The sequence below is a fragment of the Oncorhynchus masou genome, unplaced genomic scaffold (genome assembly GCF_036934945.1).
Source record: "Oncorhynchus masou masou isolate Uvic2021 unplaced genomic scaffold, UVic_Omas_1.1 unplaced_scaffold_593, whole genome shotgun sequence".
Classification (NCBI taxonomy): domain Eukaryota; kingdom Metazoa; phylum Chordata; class Actinopteri; order Salmoniformes; family Salmonidae; genus Oncorhynchus; species Oncorhynchus masou.
Window position 1 is genome coordinate 62,401 of NW_027012353.1, and position 24,351 is coordinate 86,751.

The 24,351-nt window shown below is 44.9% G+C and overlaps 1 protein-coding gene across 1 annotated transcript in view; it reads right to left on the bottom strand.

Annotated features, from left to right (window-relative positions):
• Nucleotides 1-4,709: 4,709 nt before the first annotated feature.
• The window catches only part of LOC135536304 (mitogen-activated protein kinase kinase kinase 9-like), a 66,605-nt gene continuing 46,963 nt past the window's right edge, over nucleotides 4,710-24,351 (bottom strand). Inside the window, exons 5-12 of the mRNA XM_064962661.1 lie at nucleotides 22,138-22,286; nucleotides 16,315-16,490; nucleotides 15,840-16,080; nucleotides 8,929-9,057; nucleotides 8,142-8,262; nucleotides 7,183-7,295; nucleotides 5,578-6,447; nucleotides 4,710-5,451 (exon numbers count right to left, since the gene is read on the bottom strand). Of these exons, the coding sequence (XP_064818733.1) occupies nucleotides 4,856-5,451; nucleotides 5,578-6,447; nucleotides 7,183-7,295; nucleotides 8,142-8,262; nucleotides 8,929-9,057; nucleotides 15,840-16,080; nucleotides 16,315-16,490; nucleotides 22,138-22,286 (2,395 nt within the window). The 3' untranslated portion in view covers nucleotides 4,710-4,855. The remainder of the gene's footprint in view (nucleotides 5,452-5,577; nucleotides 6,448-7,182; nucleotides 7,296-8,141; nucleotides 8,263-8,928; nucleotides 9,058-15,839; nucleotides 16,081-16,314; nucleotides 16,491-22,137; nucleotides 22,287-24,351) is intronic.

A 24,351-nucleotide genomic window follows, 5' to 3' on the forward strand; every position in this document is an offset into this window, starting at 1 on the left:
TATTCTGACAACAATGTACAAGCTGTGATTTACAACCTGATAGCTATTTTTTTTTTGACCACCAAGAAATGTATTGGTGAATTATATTAATCATGTATTGAACTGCATCCCTCTATTCTGACAACAATGCCTTAGTGTACGTCATGGAAAATTGAGTCAAATATAGTACCTATTTTTTATAATGTTGGTTTTGTAGCATGAACTGGGAAGTTGATATTTTTTGACTGATATTATGATTGTCTGTTTGTTTCATATCTGCAAAGTAACTAAAATTAGCTGCCAGTTCCACTTTAATAATGGACAAACAGGACCAGAGCCATATATTTAAAGAGTAGGTCCAACTTTTAGAAGGTTGAATATTGTTTTAAATTCTAGACGTTCAGTGACATAGCATGGGTTAAATATTCTCCATGTAATGTTAATGGGGGAGAAAATATGTCTGTTATAGAATGTTGTAGTGTCATGTTAATGGGGGAGATAATGTCTGTTATAGAATGTTGTAGTGTCATGTTAACGGGGAGATAATGTCTGTTATAGAATGTTGTAGTGTCATGTTAATGGGGGAGATAATATGTCTGTTATAGAATGTTGTAGTGTCATGTTAATGGGGGAGATAATGTCTGTTATAGAATGTTGTAGTGTCATGTTAATGGGGGAGATAATATGTCTGTTATAGAATGTTGTAGTGTCATGTTAATGGGGGAGATAATGTCTGTTATAGAATGTTGTAGTGTCATTTTAATGGGGGAGATAATGTCTGTTATAGAATGTTGTAGTGTCATGTTAATGTGTTCTAACATGGCTGTTATAGAATGTTGTAGTGTCATGTTAATGGGGGAGATAATATGTCTGTTATAGAATGTTGTAGTGTCATGTTAATGGGGTTCTAACATGGCTGTTATAGAATGTTGTAGTGTCATGTTAATGGGGTTCTAACATGGCTGTTATAGAATGTTGTAGTGTCATGTTAATGGGGTTCTAACATGGCTGTTATAGAATGTTGTAGTGTCATGTTAATGGGGGAGAAAATATGTCTGTTATAGAATGTTGTCGTGTCATGTTAATGGGGGAGATAATATGTCTGTTATAGAATGTTGTAGTGTCATGTTAATGGGGGAGATAATGTCTGTTATAGAATGTTGTAGTGTCATGTTAATGGGGGAGATAATGTCTGTTATAGAATGTTGTAGTGTCATGTTAATGGGGTTCTAACATGGCTGTTATAGAATGTTGTAGTGTCATGTTAATGGGGTTCTAACATGGCTGTTATAGAATGTTGTAGTGTCATGTTAATGTGTTCTAACATGGCTGTTATATAATGTTGTAGTGTCATGTTAACGGGGAGATAATATGTCTGTTATAGAATGTTGTATTGTCATGTTAATGGGGGAGATAACATGGTTGTTATAGAATGTTGTAGTGTCATGTTAATGGGGGAGATAATGTCTGTTATAGAATGTTGTAGTGTCATGTTAATGTGTTCTAACATGGCTGTTATATAATGTTGTAGTGTCATGTTAATGGGGGAGATAATATGTCTGTTATAGAATGTTGTAGTGTCATGTTCATGGAGAGATAATATGTCTGTTATAGAATGTTGTAGTGTCATGTTAATGGGGGAGATAATGTCTGTTATAGAATGTTGTAGTGTCATGTTAATGGGGGAGATAATGTCTGTTATAGAATGTTGTAGTGTCATGTTCATGGAGAGATAATATGTCTGTTATAGAATGTTGTAGTGTCATGTTAATGGGGGAGATAATGTCTGTTATAGAATGTTGTAGTGTCATGTTAATGGGGGAGATAATGTCTGTTATAGAATGTTGTAGTGTCATGTTAATGTATTCTAACATGTCTGTTATAGAATGTTGTAGTGTCATGTTAATGTGTTCTAACATGGCTGTTATAGAATGTTGTTGTGTCATGTTAACAGGGGAGATAACATGGCTGTTATAGAATGTTGTAGTGTCATATTAACGGAGAGATAACATGGCTGTTATAGAATGTTGTAGTGTCATGTTAATGTGTTCTAACATGGCTGTTATAGAATGTTGTTGTGTCATGTTAATGGGGGAGATAATGTCTGTTATAGAATGTTGTAGTGTCATGTTAATGGGGGAGATAATGTCTGTTATAGAATGTTGTAGTGTCATGTTAATGGAGATATAACATGGCTGCTATAGAATGTTGCAGTGTCATGTTAATGGGGGAGATAACATGGCTGTTATAGAATGTTGTAGTGTCATGTTAATGGAGAGATAACATGGCTGTTATAGAATGTTGTAGTGTCATGTTAATGGGGAGATAACATGGCTGTTATAGAATGTTGTAGTGTCATGTTAATGTGTTCTAACATGGCTGTTATAGAATGATGTAGTGTCATGTTAATGGGGTTCTAACATGGCTGTTATAGAATGTTGTAGTGTCATGTTAATGGGGGAGATAACATGGCTGTTATAGAATGTTGTAGTGTCATGTTCATGGAGAGATAACATGGCAGTTATAGAATGTTGTAGTGTCATGTTAATGGGGGAGATAACATGGCTGCTATAGAATGTTGCAGTGTCATGTTAAAATGCATCATGATGCAGAAACCTCAATGTCCCAGCTTCCTAAATATATTGCTCCGGGTTCCTGTCTGCAGTGAGAGAAGAACTCCTCAGACCAGACAAAAATATAATTCTGTCACATGAGCAATCCATAGCCTAAGAGCCTAATAGTGGACCCAATCCTCCCCCGTCCTCTACAACAGTGTGGTCTGACCCAGTCCTCCCCCGTCCTCTGCAACAGTGCGGTCTGACCCAATCCTCCCCCGTCCTCTACAACAGTGTAGTCTGACCCAGTCCTCCTCTCCTACTCTGCAACAGTGTGGGCTGACCCAGTCCTCCCCCGTCCTCTACAACAGTGTGGTCAGGCCCAGTCCTCCTCTCCTCCTCTGCAACAGTGCGGTCTGACCCAGTCCTCCCCCCTCCTCTACAACAGTGTGGTCTGACCCAGCCCCCTCCCTCTCCTCTACAAGAGTGTGGTCTGACCCAGTCCTCCCCCGTCCTCTACAACAGTGTGGTCTGACCCAGTCCTCCCCTGTCCTCTACAACAGTGTGGTCTGACCCAGTCCTCCTCTCCTACTCTGCAACAGTGTGGGCTGACCCAGTCCTCCCCCGTCCTCTACAACAGTGTGGTCTGGCCCAATCCTCCTCTCCTCCTCTGCAACAGTGCGGTCTGACCCAGTCCTCCCCCCTCCTCTACAACAGTGTGGTCTGACCCAGCCCCCCTCCCTCTCCTCTACAAGAGTGTGGTCTGACCCAGTCCTCCCCCGTCCTCTACAACAGTGTGGTCTGACCCAGTCCTCCCCTGTCCTCTGCAACAGTGTGGTCTGACCCAGTCCTCACCCCTCCTCTGCAACAGTGTGGTCTGACCCAGTCCTCCCCCCCTCCTCTACAACAGTGTGGTCTGACCCAGTCCTCCCCTGTCCTCTGCAACAGTGTGGTCTGACCCATTCCTCCCCTGTCCTCTGCAACAGTGTGGTCTGACCCAGTCCTCCCCCCTCCTCTGCAACAGTGTGGTCTGACCCAGTCCTCCTCCCTTCCTCTGCAACAGTATGGTCTGACCCAGTCCTCCCCCGTCCTCTACAACAGTGTGGTCTGACCCAGTCCTCCCCGATCCTCTACAACAGTGTGGTCTGACCCAGTCCTCCCCCGTCCTCTACAACAGTGTGGTCTGACCCAGTCCTCCACCGTCCTCTGCAACAGTGTGGTCTGACCCAGTCCTCCCCCGTCCTCTACAACAGTGTGGTCTGACCCAGTCCTCCCCCGTCCTCTGCAACAGTGTGGTCTGACCCAGTCCTCCCCCGTCCTCTGCAACAGTGTGGTCTGACCCAGTCCTCCTCTCCTCCTCTGCAACAGTGTGGTCTGACCCAGTCCTCCCCCTCCTCTGCAACAGTGTGGTCTGACCCAGTCCTCCCCCTCCTCTGCAACAGTGTGGTCTGGCCCAGTCCTCCTCTCCTCCTCTGCAACAGTGTGGTCTGACCCAGTCCTCCCCCCCTCCTCTGCAACAGTGTGGTCTGACCCAGTCCTCCCCCCCTCCTCTGCAACAGTGTGGTCTGACCCAGTCCTCCCCCGTCCTCTGCAACAGTGTGGTCTGACCCAGTCCTCCCCCGTCCTCTGCAACAGTGTGGTCTGACCCAGTCCTCCTCTCCTCCTCTGCAACAGTGTGGTCTGACCCAGTCCTCCCCCCCTCCTCTGCAACAGTGTGGTCTGACCCAGTCCTCCCCCCCTCCTCTGCAACAGTGTGGTCTGGCCCAGTCCTCCTCTCCTCCTCTGCAACAGTGTGGTCTGACCCAGTCCTCCCCCCCTCCTCTGCAACAGTGTGGTCTGACCCAGTCCTCCTCCCCACCTCTGCAACAGTGTGGTCTGACCCAGTCCTCCCCCCCTCCTCTGCAACAGTGTGGTCTGGCCCAGTCCTCCTCTCCTCCTCTGCAACAGTGTGGTCTGACCCAGTCCTCCCCCGTCCTCTACAACAGTGTGGGCTGGCTGGCCCAGTCCCCCCCCACCTCCTCCTCTGCAACAGTGTGGGCTGGGTGTATTTCTAGGACTCGGAAAGGATTCTGTTGGTGTTTTTAAGAGAGGATCCAAAGTTAGGCTGGTAGCAGTACGGAGACTGGGTTAGGACCAGAACCCAGGCTGGACCAGGTTAGGGCCAGAACACAGACTGGACCAGGTTAGGACCAGAACCCAGGCCAATAGCGCGAGAGGGACCAGGTTAGGACCAAAACCCAAGCTGGTAGCGCTAGATGGACCGAGTTAGGATCAGAACCCAGGTTGGACCAGAGGAGGACCAGAACCCAGACTGGACCAGGTTAGGAAAAGAACCCAGGCCGGTAGCGGTACGGGGAACATTTGGGAAACTGGGACTCGGGTTTGCAGAGTGGGAGGGTTGGGTCCAGACATTGTTCCTCGTCCTGTTGGTCCAGCAGACTGTCCCCCCTCCGCCGCGGGGAGGTTGAGCAGGCGTAAGGGGGCTCCATGGGGGTGGCTAGTACCTCCATGTCTCTGGGCTCCATGTGATGGGTTAGCAGTGGGTGTCCCCTCCTTGGTGAGGGTGTCGGGGCCTCCAGACTGTGTCCCCTCCTTGGGGATGGTGTTGGGGGCTCCAAGGGTGTAGGAAGGACGGTCATGTCCCTGCCAAACTCCACCGTGGGAGGGGTGTCTGTGCTGGTGGTGTGGGCTGGGGACTCTCCATTCCCCTGCCCCCCTCCTCTGCCCCGCCCAGGTGACTGGCCCAGGAAGACGTCGCAGCGTACCCGTGGCGAGGGACGTGGTCTAACCAGGAAGTCCAGGGTTTTGGGTCGTTCAGGAGGGCAGCGGCGGCGCGGTGTAGGGGGAAACACCAGATTTGGATCTGGCAACCGGGGAACCTGGGCTACGTTGTCACTTAGACCCCTGAGACCTCCATCTGTTTGAGAATAGAGAAAAAGAAAAACGGTTGTAGAACACCTCGGGATATTAAGACAGGATGAATCAGGCCATATAGCTGGAGCAGATCAACAACAAACCGTCTGTAGGAGAACAGTGAAGATACCTGAAGGCTCCAGAGCTGCTCTGACGTGTAAAGGAAAAGGGTGGATATAGTTTGGAGGGCAGCGTGTCTCGATGGCTCCGTCGGAGGGGGTACGGTGAAGGCAGCGTGAGGAGGATGGAGCGGAGGGAAGATGGGTCGGGGTCAGGGACTGCCGAGGGTGACGCTTGAAGCTCTCCAGGTGTGTGTTGACCAAGGGGTTGAGTGAGGCATGCTGGGGCTGGGGGTGAACAGAGGTGTGGGGCTGGACAGAAGGTTGAACAGGGGCCTGGGGAGAGGCAGTGCGGTAGACCAACAGTTCCTCACTATCAGATCGTAACAGAGACCGCGTAGAATTACAGTCCGACACAGACGACAGTGACAGCAGTGTGAGAGAGGACGGAAACAGTCCGCCTCCGACCCGCTCCGTCACCGTGGCAACCGAGTGCTTCAGGGGGCTCTCCTTGTCCCCTCCCCGCCTGAAGAGCTTGCGTGTGGGGGGACTGGTGCTCCGTCTCTGGCCCCCTGTCCCTGTACGGTGGAAGAAGCCCTCCCAGCGAGGTGGCTTGCTGCTTTCCCCAGCCCCCTCAGTCCCAGACCCAGAACCAGTCCCAGGCTGGGCCAGAGTCATCATATTGAAGCCCAGTCCTACTGCAGCCAGCAAGGCCCCACACCCCAGTAGCACCAGCTCTGACCTCCCCCGCCCGGCAGGACTCTTCCTACTGGGGGGCGTGTCCGGGGCCTGGGTGCTACGGTAACTAGGGTAGTACTCCCCGCCTCCACCTGCGTTACCATCGGCAACAGGCCCCTCCTTGTGGAAGGGGATGCAGAGGTAGGATTGGCTGGGGGATGCGTTGGCCCCTGGGTCAGTGGTGTAACAGCAGTCTTCATTCTCTACAGGGAGGAGAGGGTTTCACCACATTACATTATAGTTGCTAAGGTACATATCCTTACCTTGCTCTGTTACATGCTGACCACACTGCTTGCGTCGCGTGTTCGAGCGTTGCAAAAAAATATATGTACATATACATGTTATTCAATCATTGCACCCACACTGCTCGCGAGAGCGTCAACGAGCGTCTGCGTAGCCAGGCGCTAATATGGAACTTGGTTCAATTTGTGACGCTTGATGCCCTGCAAGTCCCGCCTCTCCCATCTCCTCATTGGTTTTTAGGAGCATATACCCAACGTGGGTGATTGAAAGATGAACTGAGGTCCACACTCCAGTCCAGTTGGTGGTGGTAAAGCACCTTAAAGTTGGTTGCCAACCGCCATATAAAGACCAACGAAGAAGTAGAAGCCTGAAGGAGGAGAGATTACTAGAAACTAACTCAGTTTACCCTTTTATCTGTGGATTAATTGTAGTGTAGAGGTGCCTTTCAGGTAAAATAACAACCCAATGTTTATCCCAGGACAAATTAGCTAGCAACAACAAGCTAGCTAGCTAAATTGCCATAAATGTTTAATGCTTTTCGACCTGTGCCCAAATTAATATAGTTGGTTCAGAGTTTGTTTTGATATTTCAATCTCCGTGTCCATATCGCGTCTGGTGTGGGTAGACAAAAAACAACATGCGTGCAGTCTGGTCAGCATGTAGGCTATCAGTATCAATCCTATTTCAGTCCTTACCCATCTCAGTGAGGCTGGGTACCCCTGGTATGGCAGGGCTGTGTCTCGGTGACCTGCGGAGATTTGGGGCGCTGCAGGACCTCTGTCTGTTTCCCTCCTGAGGGACCTTGCTGCTGGTCGGGGCAGGAGATAAAGAGCTATAGAGAACCACTAAATAGTGGCATGTTAAGGTCTGTTGTAGACTGGTCGTTGCATGCAAGACAGCACAAACATGTATGCGATCAGGTTAGACGCCCTGGTCCTGCCCCGCCCTCCCTCACTCTGCCCCGCCCTGGTCCTGCCCTACCTCACCCTACCCTGCCCTGCCCCGCCCTGGTCCTCCCTCACCCTCCCTCACCCTGCCCCGCCCTGGTCCTGCCCCGCCCTCCCTCACCCTGCCCCACCCTCCCTCACCCTGGCCCGCCCTGGTCCTCCCTCACCCTGCCCCGCCCTGGTCCTCCCTCACCCTGCCCTGCCCTGGTCCTCCCTCACCCTGCCACGCCCTGGTCTTCGCTCACCCTGCCCCGCCCTGGTCCTCCCTCACCCTGCCCTGCCCTGGTCCTGCCCCGCCCTCCCTCACCCTGCCCCGCCCTGGTCCTCCCTCACCCTGCCACACCCTGGTCCTCCCACACCCTGGTCCTCCCTCACCCTGCCACACCCTGGTCCTCCCTCACCCTGCCCCGCCCTGGTCCTGCCCTCCCTCACCCTGCCCCGCCCTGGTCCTGCCCCGCCCTCCGTCACCCTGCCCCGCCCTGGTCCTCCCTCACCCTGTCACACCCTGGTCCTCCCTCACCCTGCCACTCCCTGGTCCTCCCTCACCCTGCCACGCCCTGGTCTTCGCTCACCCTGCCCCGCCCTGGTCCTCCCTCACCCTGCCCTGCCCTGGTCCTGCCCCGCCCTCCCTCACCCTGCCCCACCCTCCCTCACCTTGCTCAATACCCGACCCTTCCTCCCTCACCCTGCCTCGCCCCTCCTCTCACCTCTCATCATCACTGTGTTCTCTGTGTGAGCCCCTGATACGGCCTTTCTTCCTGGAGCCTCTCTTCTCTTCCTCCTCATCCAATCGGCCCCAACCTTTACACCCCTCACCTCCAGGAGTCACTGGAAAACAAGACTCCATTTTAGAAGTTCACATTTACAAAAAACACGCAACAAGACTCCATTTTAGAAGTTCACATTTACAAAAAACACGCAACAAGACTCCATTTTAGAAGTTTACATTTACCAAAAAACACGCAACAAGACTCCATTTTAGAAGTTCACATTTACCAAAAAAACTCAAAAACTTGGAATTAGTTTTTTTGTCATGAGGGCTGAGGTTAGTAAGATGTTTTCGTTACACATGGTAAATAAACATTAAATAACAATACATAATGGTTCCAAATGATACCCATCTCTGATGACGCTCTTGAGACTGATTCCCTGACCTGTCAATGTTTTTAATTTGCCGTTGTATACTCTTGTGAATTCTATGGTTTTTTACTAGATTACTTTTGTAGTTTTGTCTGTAATTTTTGTAATGACTTGGTGCTGCCTATCCTGGCCAGGACGCTCTTGAAAAAGAGATTTTAAACCTCAACGAGACCTTCCTGGTTAAATAAAGGTTTAAATAAAAATACAGAACATGCGCTGAACTGTAAATATGTTCAACACCTAGGAGGATATACAGTTTCAGCTGATTGTAAGTCACTCAGGATATGACCTTCTGCTAAAAAAAAATATATAATTTACAGGTCAAAGGTAATGTAAATGGTATATAGTGTTTACGTTGTATGGCTCTGAGGCGTGGTAGTAACGGGGCCTGGGGACTGGTGGGAGGGCTGGAGAGACTTCCCAGTAAACTCCTGCATCGATCGTGAGAGGGAGAGGCCTGCACGGTGATCTTGTGTTGAAAATCTGGGTGACAGAAGAGCACAAACAAATCCAACAATGTCCATATAAATAAAACAAGTCATGTAAATCGCTGGCTTCATACAGGCTACATACAGGCTACATACAGCCTTCATACAGGCTACATACAGGCTACATACAGGCTACATACAGCCTACCTACAGGCTACATACAGGCTACATACAGGCTACATACAGGCTACATACAGCCTACCTACAGGCTACATACAGGCTACATACAGGCTACCTACAGGCTACATACAGGCTACATACAGGCTACATACAGCCTATCTACAGGCTACATACAGGCTACCTACAGGCTACATACAGGCTACATACAGGCTACATACAGCCTATCTACAGGCTATTTAACAGTCTAATAGCTATTTAACAGTCTAATGGCTATTTAACAGTCTAATAGCTATTTAACAGTCTAATAGCTATTTAACAGTCTGATAGCTATTTAACAGTCTTAAGGCTATTTAACAGTCTAATAGCTATTTAACAGTCTAATAGCTATTTAACAGTCTTAAGGCTATTTAACAGTCTAATAACTATTTAACAGGCTATTTAACATAATAGCTATTTAACAGTCTTAAGGCTATTTAACAGTCTAATAGCTATTTAACAGTCTAATAGCTATTTAACAGTCTAATAGCTATTTAACAGTCTAATAGCTATTTAACAGTCTAATAGCTATTTAAGTATAATAGCTATTTAACAGTCTAATAGCTATTTAACAGTCTAATAGCTATTTAACAGTCTAATAGCTATTTAACAGTCTAATAGCTATTTAACAGTCTAATAGCTATTTAACAGTCTAATAGCTATTTAACAGTCTTAAGGCTATTTAACAGTCTAATAGCTATTTAACAGTCTAATAGCTATTTAACAGTCTTAAGGCTATTTAACAGTCTAATAACTATTTAACAGTCTAATAGCTATTTAACAGTCTTAAGGCTGTTTAACAGTCTAATAGCTATTTAACATTCTAATAGCTATTTAACAGTCTAATAGCTATTTAACAGTCTAATAGCTATTTAACATTCTAATAGCTATTTAACAGTCTAATAGCTATTTAACAGTCTAATAGCTATTTAACAGTCTAATAGCTATTTAACAGTCTTAAGGCTATTTAACAGTCTAATAGCTATTTAACAGTCTAATAGCTATTTAACAGTCTTAAGGCTATTTAACAGTCTAATAACTATTTAACAGTCTAATAGCTATTTAACAGTCTAATAGCTATTTAACAGTCTAATAGCTATTTAAGTATAATAGCTATTTAACAGTCTAATAGCTATTTAACAGTCTAATAGCTATTTAACAGTCTAATAGCTATTTAACATTCTAATAGCTATTTAACAGTCTAATAGCTATTTAACATTCTAATAGCTATTTAACAGTCTGATAGCTATTTAACAGTCTTAAGGCTATTTAACAGTCTAATAGCTATTTAACAGTCTAATAGCTATTTAACAGTCTAATAGCTATTTAACAGTCTTAAGGCTATTTAACAGTCTAATAGCTATTTAACAGTCTAATAGCTATTTAACAGTCTGATAGCTATTTAACAGTCTAATAGCTATTTAACAGTCTAATAGCTATTTAACAGTCTAATAGCTATTTAACAGTCTAGCTATATAACAGTCTAATAGCTATTTAACAGTCTAATAGCTATTTAACAGTCTAATAGCTATTTAACAGTCTTAAGGCTATTTAACAGTCTAATAGCTATTTAACAGTCTAATAGCTATTTAACAGTCTTAAGGCTATTTAACAGTCTAATAACTATTTAACAGTCTAATAGCTATTTAACAGTCTTAAGGCTATTTAACAGTCTAATAGCTATTTAACAGTCTAATAGCTATTTAACAGTCTAATAGCTATTTAACAGTCTAATAGCTATTTAACAGTCTAATAGCTATTTAACAGTCTAATAGCTATTTAACAGTCTAATAGCTATTTAACAGTCTAATAGCTATTTAACAGTCTTAAGGCTATTTAACAGTCTAATAGCTATTTAACAGTCTTAAGGCTATTTAACAGTCTAAAGTGTTGAGGGTCTCTGAGCCTGTTGGCCCGAAAGCCGATACTTCAGTACTATATAGGGAATAGGGCTCTGGTCTAAAGTACTATATAGGGAATAGGGCTCTGGTCTAAAGTAGTGCACTTTATAGGGAATAGGGCTCTGGTCTATTGTAGTGCACTATATAGGGAATAGGGCTCTGGTCTAAAGTAGTGCACTAAATAGGGAATAGGGCTCTGGTCTAAAGTAGTGCACTAAATAGGGAATAGGGCTCTGGTCTAAAGTAGTGCACTATATAGGGAATAGGGCTCTGGTCTATAGTAGTGCACTATATAGGGAATAGGGCTCTGGTCTAAAGTAGTGCACTAAATAGGGAATAGGGCTCTGGTCTAAAGTAGTGCACTAAATAGGGAATAGGGCTCTGGTCTAAAGTAGTGCACTAAATAGGGAATAGGGCTCTGGTCTATACTAGTACCACTATATAGGGAATAGGGCTCTGGTCTATAGTAGTACCACTATATAGGGAATAGGGCCCTGGTCTATACTAGTACCACTATATAGGGAATAGGGCTCTGGTCTATAGTAGTGCACTATATGGGGAATAGAACAATTTGAGCAGACCCAGGATAAACTTGTTTTTTGTATTTATTTAAAAAAGAAAAATTGGGGGGTGGGTTCTAGCATTGGAATTATATTGAATTATGTTTATATCACGCTGTACCACAATAAGTATCACAATAAAGTTCAAATGCGGAGACCATTGAGTGCTTTTGACCAAGAGGTGCCACATCTTCAGGAACCGAAATGTTTTTTTGGGGGGTGGGGGGGTGGGGGGCAGAAAACCATGCATCTTGGGTAATAGGATTCTATAGGCTAACCTGGCCCCGCTCCTCTGTTCCAAGATCGTCAGGAACAGTTGGAGCAGGGACTGTGGAGCCATTATCCTGGCGACACTTGTTGAAGCCTCGTAGCTGGAGGTCGGCAGCGTCCTCGCTACCGGGCTTGATGGCGGCCTCGTGGTTTTCTTTTCTGATATTCATCGCGGCAGTGGCAGATTAGCTGGTTCAAGCGAAAATGGCGAATAACACTAACGACTGTTACAGCTAAGAGGCTAACTCAACTCTGTAGTGGTGGGGCGTGAGGCACAGTTCAGTGAAGCAGGTTCAACTGTAAACTTGACCCCGTCCTTTATAAATCTAAATATTACAAGCGGAGGTCTTTCAATTTATTTTGTTATGGAAACCCAGAGGAGTCATACCTAACCGCCCAGGGGCTTTCCATAGCCCCCCAGTGCACTCTGTCCATGGTGCTGACACAGCGCAGCACAGGTACATATTTTGCACCAACCTGTCACTCAATCATTTGAACTTTGTTGCTGGTTTTATATTGGGACATGAAACTAAAACTGAAGGGGTTTAAGCCTCTCTCTCTCTCTCTCTGATCCTGCATTTGAACTTTTTTGCTATTTTTATATAGGGACATATAACTAAATAAATATAAATATATAACTAAATAAACATAAATATATAACAAAATAAATATAAATATATAACAAAATAAATATATAACAAAATAAATATATAACTAAATAAATATAAATATATCACTAAATAAATATAAATATATAACTAAATAAATATATAACTAAATAAATATAAATATATAACTAAATAAATATAAATATATAACTAAATAAATATAAATATATAACAAAATAAATATAAATATATAACTAAATAAATATATAACAAAATAAATATAAATATATAACTAAATATTCTGCCTCCTCAACCCTCCTCTCTTCCCTTTCTGCATCCTTTGACTCTCTATGTCCCCTATCCTCCAGGCCGGCTCGGTCCTCCCCTCCCGCTCCGTGGCTCGACGACTCATTGCGAGCTCACAGAACAGGGCTCCGGGCAGCCGAGCGGAAATGGAGGAAAACTCGCCTCCCTGCGGACCTGGCATCCTTTCACTCCCTCCTCTCTACATTTTCCTCCGCTGTCTCTGCTGCTAAAGCCACTTTCTACCACTCTAAATTCCAAGCATCTGCCTCTAACCCTAGGAAGCTCTTTGCCACCTTCTCCTCCCTCCTGAATCCTCCTCCCCCCTCCTCCCTCTCTGCAGATGACTTTGTCAACCATTTTGAAAAGAAGGTCGACGACATCCGATCCTCGTTTGCTAAGTCAAACGACACCGCTGGTTCTGCTCACACTGCCCTACCCTGTGCTCTGACCTATTTCTCCCCTCTCTCTCCAGATGAAATCTCGCTTCTTGTGACGGCCGGCCGCCCAACAACCTGCCCGCTTGACCCTATCCCCTCCTCTCTTCTCCAGACCATTTCCGGAGACCTTCTCCCTTACCTCACCTCGCTCATCAACTCATCCCTGACCGCTGGCTACGTCCCTTCTGTCTTCAAGAGAGCGAGAGTTGCACCCCCTTCTGAAAAAACCTACACTCGATCCCTCCGATGTCAACAACTACAGACCAGTATCCCTTCTTTCTTTTCTCTCAAAACTCTTGAACATGCCGTCCTTGGCCAGCTCTCCCGCTTATCTCTCTCAGAATGACCTTCTTGATCCAAATCAGTCAGGTTTCAAGACTAGTCATTCAACTGGAGACTGCTCTTCTCTGTATCACGGAGGCGCTCCGCACTGCTAAAGCTAACTCTCTCCTCTGCTCTCATCCTTCTAGACCTATCGGCTGCCTTCGATACTGTGAACCATCAAATCCTCCTCTCCACCCTCTCCGAGTTGGGCATCTCCGGCGGCCACGCTTGGATTGCGTCCTACCTGACAGGTCGCTTCTACCAGGTGGCGTGGCGAGAATCTGTCTCCTCGCCACGCTCTCTCACCACTGGTGTCCCCCAGGGCTCTGTTCTAGGCCCTCTCCTATTCTCGCTATACACCAAGTCACTTGGCTCTGTCATAACCTCACATGGTCTCTCCTATCATTGCTATGCAGACGACACACAATTAATCTTCTCCTTTCCCCCTTCTGATGACCAGGTGGCAAATCGCATCTCTGCATGTCTGGCAGACATATCAGTGTGGATGACGGATCACCACCTCAAGCTGAACCTCGGCAAGACGGAGCTGCTCTTCCTCCCGGGGAAGGACTGCCCGTTCCATGATCTCGCCATCACGGTTGACAACTCCATTGTGTCCTCCTCCCAGAGCGCTAAGAACCTTGGCGTGATCCTGGACAACACCCTGTCGTTCTCAACTAACATCAAGGCGGTGGCCCGTTCCTGTAGGTTCATGCTCTACAACATCCGCAGAGTACGACCCTGCCTCACACAGGAAGCGGCGCAGGTCCTAATCCAGGCACTTGTCATCTCCCCGTCTGGATTACTGCAACTCGCTGTTGGCTGGGCTCCCTGCCTGTGCCATTAAACCCCTACAACTCATCCAGAACGCCGCAGCCCGTCTGGTGTTCAACCTTCCCAAGTTCTCTCCGTCACCCCGCTCCTCCGCTCTCTCCACTGGCTTCCAGTTGAAGCTCGCATCCGCTACAAGACCATGGTGCTTGCCTACGGAGCTGTGAGGGGAACGGCACCGCAGTACCTCCAGGCTCTGATCAGGCCCTACACCCAAACAAGGGCACTGCGTTCATCCACCTCTGGCCTGCTCGCCTCCTACCACTGAGGAAGTACAGTTCCCGCTCAGCCCAGTCAAAACTGTTCGCTGCTCTGGCCCCCAATGGTGGAACAAACTCCCTCACGACGCCAGGACAGCGGAGTCAATCACCACCTTCCGGAGACACCTGAAACCCCACCTCTTTAAGGAATACCTAGGATAGGATAAAGTAATCCTTCTCACCCCCCTTAAATGATTTAGATGCACTATTGTAAAGTGGCTGTTCCACTGGATGTCATAAGGTGAATTCACCAATTTGTAAGTCGCTCTGGATAAGAGCGTCTGCCAAATGACTTAAATGTAAATGTAAATGTAAATATAAATATATAACAAAATAAATATAAATATAAATATATAACAAAATAAATATAAATATATAACTAAATAAATATATCACTAAATAAATATAAATACATAACTAAATAAATATAAATACATAACTAAATAAATATATAACTAAATAAATATATAACTAAATAAATATAAATATAGAACAAAATAAATATAAATATATAACTAAATAAATATATAACTAAATAAATATATAACTAAATAAATATAAATATATAACAAAATAAATACAAATATATAACAAAATAAAAATAAATATATAACTAAATAAATATATAACTAAATAAATATATAACTAAATAAATATAAATATATAACTAAATAAATATAAATATATAACTAAACTAAATAAATATATAACTAAATAAATATATAACTAAATAAATATATAACTAAATAAATATAAATATATAACTAAATAAATATAAATATATAACTAAACTAAATAAATATATAACTAAATAAATATAATTATATCACTAAATAAATATAAATATATAACTAAATAAATATAAATATATAACTAAACTAAATAAATATATAACTAAATAAATATGTCACTAAAACTGTAGGAGTTAAGCCACTCTTTGCCATGGCAATATGCATTCACACATAGAAACAGAAACAAACATTCAGACACAGATGCACTCAAACGCACACAAACAGTCAACTCTTCAATGGGTAGTAGCCCAGAGCCATTGTGGATCCTCTCCCTGCATGTGAGACCCACAGACATCAGATTGCTGGCCCGGTCCTACTGATGAAAATACGTACCTGAAGGCAGACTGATCCTGTTCCCGTCCTTCAGTTTGAGCCGTGAGCGTCTGAACTTGCCCTGCCTGCTCTCCACACGGGGTTTCTCCTGATACAGCTGGTGGATGATAACGTTCAGCTCTCTCTCCAGGATGTGGATCTCCCTCTCCGCCAGCTCCTGCTCCCTCCTCCTAAGCTCCTCCTCTTGGCTCTTCTGCTGCAGCGCAGCACGACTCAGCTCCTCCTCCCACGACCTCAGCTCCTGGAGACGAGGTTAGAGGTCAGGGGAGATTTAACACTTGCGGTCAGATTTTTTTGTTTTTCGGGGGAGATTATAGATTACACTACAGCATATCACTCTCCATAGCCTGGTTCAACAACCATTAAAGTTGGCAAGACAGAACAAAAAAATCTCGTGGGCCCCATATTGTATAATGTGGAAACAGCCACGACAGAGGCCTCTGATCTTGTGAAAGCTGACTGAGAATCCCGCTACCTTCTCCTTGACCCTGAGCTGGTCGAACATCTCCTGAATCTCCATCTTCCAGTCGTCCTGCAGGGAGTGGAAGGACTCGACTGGCATCTCGAAGAAGCCCGATTCCTCTATAGATGTCAGCTGGTCCAGGATACTGGTGAAGAGAGGTCGTAGGTGGGGGTCTGGACTCCAGCAGTCTGGAGAAGAAGAAGAAGAAGAAGTTAATAAAGGTGGTGTGTTTAGATGTACCACAGATAGAACAATGAGACAGATATTTCACTGGATGTGATAAAATGTGAACTGGATGTGAAGCTTTCTGTTGGCCGTTTCCACTCACTACCAAATATGGTGGTGAGAGGAAGCCCAGTGGCCCGACAGTGGGAGAAAGTAAACTGACATTCAGATTTTTTTTGTAAAAAATTCACATTTATTTAACCAGGTAGGCAATTTGAGAACAAGTTCTCAACTCCGGCCCCCCCCGCAGCTCCTCGCCCAAGACTCTCCAGGTTCTCCTTTACCCAAATCCAGATAGCAGATGTTCTGAAAGAGCTGCAAAACCTGGACCCGTATAAATCAGCTGGGATTGAAAATCTGGACCCTCTATTTCTGAAACTATCCGCCGCCATTGTCGCAACCCCTATTACCAGCCTGTTCAACCCTCTCTTTCATATTGTCTGAGATCCCCAAGGATTGAAAGCTGCCGCAGTCATCCCCCTCTTCAAAGGGGAGACACCCCTGGACCCAAACTGTTACAGACCTATATCCATTCTGCCTTGCCTATCTAAGGTCTTGAAAGCCAAGTCAACAAACAGGTCACTGACCATCTCGAATCCCACCGTACCTTCTCCGCTATGCAATCTGGTTTCGAGCCGGTCACGGGGTGCACCTCAGCCACACTCAAGGTACTAAACGACATCATAACCGCCATCGATAAAAGACAGTACTGTGCAGCCGTCTTCATCGACCTTGCCTTGCTTTCGACTCTGTCAATCACCATATTCTTATCGGCAGACTCAGTAGCCTCGGTTTTCGGATGACTGCCTTGCCTGGTTCACCAATTACTTTGCAGACAGAGTTCAGTGTGTCAAATCGGAGGGCATGCTGTCTGGTCCTCTGGCAGTCTCTATGGGGGTGCCACAGGGTTCAATTCTCGGGCCGACTCTTTTCTCTGTATATATCAATGATGTTGCTCTTGCTGCGGGCGATTCCCTGATCCACCCCTACGCAGCGACACCATTCTATATACTTTCGGCCGTCATTGGACACTGTGCTATCTAACCTCCAAACGAGCTTCAATGCCATACAACACTCCTTCCGTGGCCTCCAACTGCTCTTAAACGCTAGTAAAACCAAATGCATGCTTTTCAACCGATCGCTGCCTGCACCCGCATGCCCGTCTAGCATCACCACACTGGATGGTTCCGACCTTGAATATGTGGACACTTATAAGTACCTAGGTGTCTGGCTAGACTGCAAACTCTCCTTCCAGACCCATATCAAACATCTCCAATCGAAAATCAAATCAAGAGTCGGCTTTCTATTCCGTAACAAAGCCTCTTTCACTCACGCTGCCAAGCTTACCCTAGTAAAACTGACTATCCTACCGATCCTTGACTTCGGCGATGTCATCTACAAAATTGCTTCCAACACTCTTCTCAGCAAACTAGATGCAGTTTATCACAGTGCCATCCGTTTTGTCACTAAAGCACCTTATACTACCCACCACTGCGACTTGTATGCTCTAGTCGGCTGGCCCTCGCTACATATTCGTCGCAAGACCCACTGGCTCCAGGTCATCTACAAGGCCATGCTAGGTAAAGCTCCGCCTTATCTCAGTTCACTGGTCACGATGGCAACACCCATCCGTAGCACGCGCTCCAGCAGGTGTATCTCACTGATCATCCCTAAAGCCAACACCTCATTCGGCCGCCTTTCGTTCCAGTACTCTGCTGCCTGTGACTGGAACAAATTGCAAAAATTGCTGAAGTTGGAGACTTTTATCTCCCTCACCAACTTCAAACATCAGCTATCTGAGCAGCTAACCGATCGCTGCAGCTGTACATAATCTATTGGTAAATAGCCCACCCATTTTCACCTACCTCATCCCCACAGTTTTTATTTATTTACTTTTCTGCTCTTTTGCACACCAATATCTCTACCTGTACATGATCATCTGATCATTTATCACTCCAGTGTTAATCTGCAATATTGTAATTATTCGCCTACCTCCTCATGCCTTTTGCACACATTGTATATAGACTCCCCTTTTTTCTACTGTGTTATTGACTTGTTAATTGTTTACTCCATGTGTAACTCTGTGTTGTCTGTTCACACTGCTATGCTTTATCTTGGTCAGGTCGCAGTTGCAAATGAGAACTTGTTCTCAACTAGCCTACCTGGTTAAATAAAGGTGAAATAAAAAAAATAAATAAAATACAATTGCGACCTGGCCAAGATAAAGCAAAGCAGTTCGACACATACAACAACACAGAGTTACACATGGAGCAAAACAAACATACAGTCAATAATACAGTAGAAACAAGTCTATATATACGATGTGAGCAAATGAGGTGAGATAAGGGAGGTAAAGGCAAAAAAAAGGCCATGGTGGCAAAGTAAATACAATATAGCAAGTAAAACACTGGAATGGTAGATTTGCAGTGGAAGAAATGTGCAAATTAGAAATAAAAATAATGGGGTGCAAAGGAGCAAAATAAATAAATAAAATTAAATACAGTAGGGAAAGAGGTAGATGTTTGGGCTAAATTATAGATGGGCTATGTACAGGTGCAGTAATCTGTGAGCTGCTCTGACAGCTGGTTCTTAAAGCTAGTGAGGGAGATAAGTGTTTCCAGTTTCAGAGATTTTTGTAGTTCGTTCCAGTCATTGGCAGCAGAGAACTGGAAGGAGAGGTGGCCAAAGGAAGAATTGGTTTTGGGGGTGAACAGAGAGATATACCTGCTGGAGCGCGTGCTACAGGTGGGTGCTGCTATGATGACCAGCGAGCTGAGATAAGGGGGACTTTACCTAGCAGGGTCTTGAATATGACATGGAGCCAGTAGGTTTGGCGGCAGTATGAAGCGAGGGCCAGCCAACGAGAGCGTACAGGTCGCAATGGTGGGTAGTATATGGGGCTTTGGTGACAAAACGGATTGCACTGTGATAGACTGCATCCAATTTGTTGAGTAGGGTATTGGAGACTATTTTGTAAATGACATCGCCGAAGTCGAGGATCGGTAGGATGGTCAGTTTTACAAGGGTATGTTTGGCAGCATGAGTGAAGGATGCTTTGTTGCGAAATAGGAAGCCGATTCTAGATTTAATTTTGGATTGGAGATGTTTAATGTGAGTCTGGAAGGAGAGTTTACAGTCTAACCAGACACCTAGGTGTTTGTAGTTGTCCACATATTCTAAGTCAGAGCCGTCCAGAGTAGTGATGTTGGACAGGCGGGCAGGTGCAGGCAGCAATCGGTTGAAGAGCATGCATTTAGTTTTACTTGTATTTAAGAGCAGTTGGAGGCCACGGAAGGAGAGTTGTATGGCTTGAAGCTCGCCTGGAGGGTTGTTAACACAGTGTCCAAAGAAGGCCCAGAAGTATACAGAATGGTGTCATCTACGTAGGAGGTGGATCAGAGACTCACCAGCAGCAAGAGCGACATCATTGATATATACAGACAAGAGAGTCGGTCCAAGAATTTAACCCTGTGGCACCCCCATAGAGACTGCCAGAGGCCCGGACAACAGGCCCTCCGATTTGACACATTGAACTCTATCAGAGAAGTAGTTGGTGAACCAGCCGAGGCAATCATTTGAGAAACCAAGGCTGTTGAGTCTGCCGATGAGGATGTGGTGATTGACAGAGTCGAAAGCCTTGGCCAGGTCAATAAATACGGCTGCACAGTATTGTTTCTTACCGATGGCGGTTAAGATATCGTTTAGGACCTTGAGCGTGGCTGAGGTGCACCCATGACCAGCTCTGAAACCAGATTGCATAGCGGAGAAGGTATGGTGGGATTCGAAATGGTCGGTAATCTATTTGTTGACTTGGCTTTCAAAGACCTTAGAAAGGCATGGTAGGATAGATATAGGTCTGTAGCAGTTTGGGTCAAGAGTGTCCCCCCTTTGAAGAGGGGGATGACCGCAGCTGCTTTCCAATCTTTGGGAATCTCAGACGACACCAAAGAGAGGCTGAACAGGCTAGTAATAGGGGTTGCAACAATTTCGGCAGATAATTTTAGAAAGAAAAGGTCCAGATTGTCTAACCAGGCTGATTTGTAGGGGTCCAAATTTTGCAGCTCTTTCAGAACATCAGCTGACTGGATTTGGGAGAAGGAGAAATGGGAGAGGCTTGGGTGAGTTGCTGTGGGGGGTGCAGTGCTGGTGACCGGGGTAGGGGTAGCCAGGTGGAAAGCAATGCCAGCCGTAGAACAATGCTTATTGAAATTCTCAATTATAGTGGATTTATCGGTGGTGACAGTGTTTCCTATCCTCAGTGCACTGGGCAGCTGGGAGGAGGTGCTCTTATTCTCCATGGACTTTACAGTGTCCCAGAACTTTTTTGAGTTTGTGTTGCAGGAAGCACATTTCTGCTTGAAAAAGCTAGCCTTGGCTTTTCTAACTGCCTGTGTATATTGGTTTCTAACTTCCCTGAAAAGTTGCATATCACAGGGGCTGTTCGATGCTAATGCAGAACGCCACAGGATGTTTTTGTGTTGGTTAAGGGCAGTCCGGTCTGGAGAGAACCAAGGGCGATATCTGTTCCTGGTTCTACATTTCTTGAATGGGGCATGCTTATTTAAGATGGTGAGGAAGGCATTTACAAATAATAACCAGGCATCCTCTACTGACGGGATGAGATAGAACAATGAGACAGATATTTCACTGGATGTGATAAATGTGAAGCTTCCTGTTGGCCGTTTCCACTCACTACCAAATATGGTGGTGAGAGGAAGCCCAGTGGCCCGACAGTGGGAGAAGGAGATGGATTTTGGCCGACATTCTGGTACTGTTCTCATTGATGAAACATTTGATCTCAATACAGTTTTCGGTTTCCAAAACTACAATATTTTACAAACAGAGTGGACTAAGTTCTATAGATTTTACCCTTTGCCAAAGTTCCGTTGTTCAGATGGAATGGAAGGGCGAATTAAATTACTGCACAAGCGCATTTCAAAGAGTAGGCGTTCCTTAACGGAAATATGCAAATAGATGCTAGAACGCGCCAATAGGCTCCTGCTAGGCTCTGCTCACCTTCTTGCTTGTTCTGCCCCACTATGATTAATTTGTTTCCATTGGAAACGACATGCTGTGATCTATCTTGGGTTAGTTATAAAAAATCTTTGATGTAATGTTTTGTTAGTATCTCTCTCTCTCTATATATATATAATAAATATATACACTAAATCAAATCACTACCGGTCAAAAGTGATATAATACAAGTTATTTAATGCTTATATATGACAGCACTCCATGGATCTACAGAGGACCTCAATGAAAATAAGTTATCATTTATTTTTGCACAAATATCAATCTATCTATTATGGATCAGGATGGAGACGGATATATCTATTTATATACATATTCTTATAATCGAATAATCTGTATTATTAAGGTAACGATGTGTACATTCTGTCAACAAACAGGTGGCTGTTGGCCTCTTTGAAGAATACCTAACAGAAATCAGCTCACCTTCCATAAGACGGGCGAAGGGCTCTGGGCAGGTGGCTGTTGGCCTCATTGAAGAATACCTAACAGAAATCAGCTCACCTTCCATAAGAAGGGTGAAGGGCTCTGGGCAGGTGACTGTTGGCCTCATTGAAGAATACCTAACAGAAATCAGCTCACCTTCCATAAGACGGGCGAAGGGCTCTGGGCAGGTGGAAGGGATGGGCAACGCCAGCTTATTCATGGCTACTCCATATGCCACCGCGAGACAATCAATGCCCCTGAATGGGACTTCTCCCGTCAGCAGCTCCCACAGAAGAACCCCGTAGCTACAGGGTCGGGAGGAAGAGATCAGGAAAGAGATGGAAGAATGTTATGGAAACAGAAAAATGGGATTTCGGGAAATCTTGTGAATTTTGGGAAAGGTACCGGAATTTTGAAATCTTTTGCTTCATTAGGCTTATATTTCTCTTTCTGTCTTTCTTTTGTCAGTATCAGCAGGAAACAGAATGGCAGAATTCAGAATAGACAACAGAGACAATAGACAGCAGAGACAATAGACAGCGGAGAAAATAGACAGCGGAGACAATAGACAGCAGAGAGAATAGACAGCAGAGAGAATAGACAGCAGAGACAATAGACAGCAGAGATAATAGACAGCAGAGATAATAGACAGCAGAGATAATAGACAGCAGAGAGAATAGATAGAGATAATAGACAGCAGAGAGAATAGACAGCAGAGAGAATAGACAGCAGAGACAATAGACAGCAGAGACAATAGACAGCAGAGAGAATAGACAGCAGAGAGAATAGACAGCAGAGACAATAGACAGCAGAGATAATAGACAGCAGAGATAATAGACAGCAGAGATAATAGACAGCAGAGAGAATAGACAGCAGAGAGAATAGACAGCAGAGAGAATAGATAGAGATAATAGACAGCAGAGAGAATAGACAGCAGAGAGAATAGACAGCAGAGACAATAGACAGCAGAGACAATAGACAGCAGAGATAATAGACAGCAGAGATAATAGACAGCAGAGATAATAGACAGCAGAGAGAATAGACAGCAGAGAGAATAGACAGCAGAGACAATAGACAGCAGAGAGAATAGATAGAGATAATAGACAGCAGAGACAATAGACAGCAGAGAGAATAGACAGCAGAGACAATAGACAGCGGAGACAATAGACAGCAGAGACAATAGACAGCAGAGAGAATAGACAGCAGAGACAATAGACAGCGGAGACAATAGACAGCAGAGACAATAGACAGCAGAGACAATAGACAGCAGAGACAATAGACAGCAGAGACAATAGACAGCAGAGACAATAGACAGCAGAGAGAATAGACAGCAGAGACAATAGACAGCAGAGAGAATAGATAGAGATAATATAGACAGCAGAGAGAATAGACAGAGATAATAGACAGCAGAGATAATAGACAGCAGAGAGAATAGATAGAGATAATAGACAGCAGAGACAATAGACAGCAGAGACAATAGACAGCAGAGAGAATAGACAGCAGAGACAATAGACAGCAGAGACAATAGACAGCAGAGACAATAGACAGCAGAGAGAATAGACAGCAGAGACAATAGACAGCAGAGAGAATAGATAGAGATAATAGACAGCAGAGAGAATAGATAGAGATAATAGACAGCAGAGATAATAGACAGCAGAGAGAATAGATAGAGATAATAGACAGCAGAGACAATAGACAGCAGAGACAATAGACAGCAGAGAGAATAGACAGCAGAGACAATAGACAGCAGAGATAATAGACAGCAGAGAGAATAGATAGAGATAATAGACAGCAGAGACAATAGACAGCAGAGAGAATAGATAGAGATAATAGACAGCAGAGAGAATAGACAGCAGAGAGAATAGACAGCAGAGAGAATAGACAGCAGAGACAATAGACAGCAGAGATAATAGACAGAGATAATAGACAGCAGAGATAATAGACAGCAGAGAGAATAGATAGAGATAATAGACAGCAGAGATAATAGATAGAGATAATAGACAGCAGAGACAATAGACAGCAGAGAGAATAGATAGAGATAATAGACAGCAGAGAGAATAGACAGCAGAGAGAATAGACAGCAGAGACAATAGACAGCAGAGATAATAGACAGAGATAATAGACAGCAGAGATAATAGACAGCAGAGATAATAGATAGAGATAATAGACAGCAGAGAGAATAGATAGAGATAATAGACAGCAGAGACAATAGACAGCAGAGAGAATAGACAGCAGAGACAATAGACAGCGGAGACAATAGACAGCAGAGACAATAGACAGCAGAGAGAATAGACAGCAGAGACAATAGACAGCGGAGACAATAGACAGCAGAGACAATAGACAGCAGAGACAATAGACAGCAGAGACAAT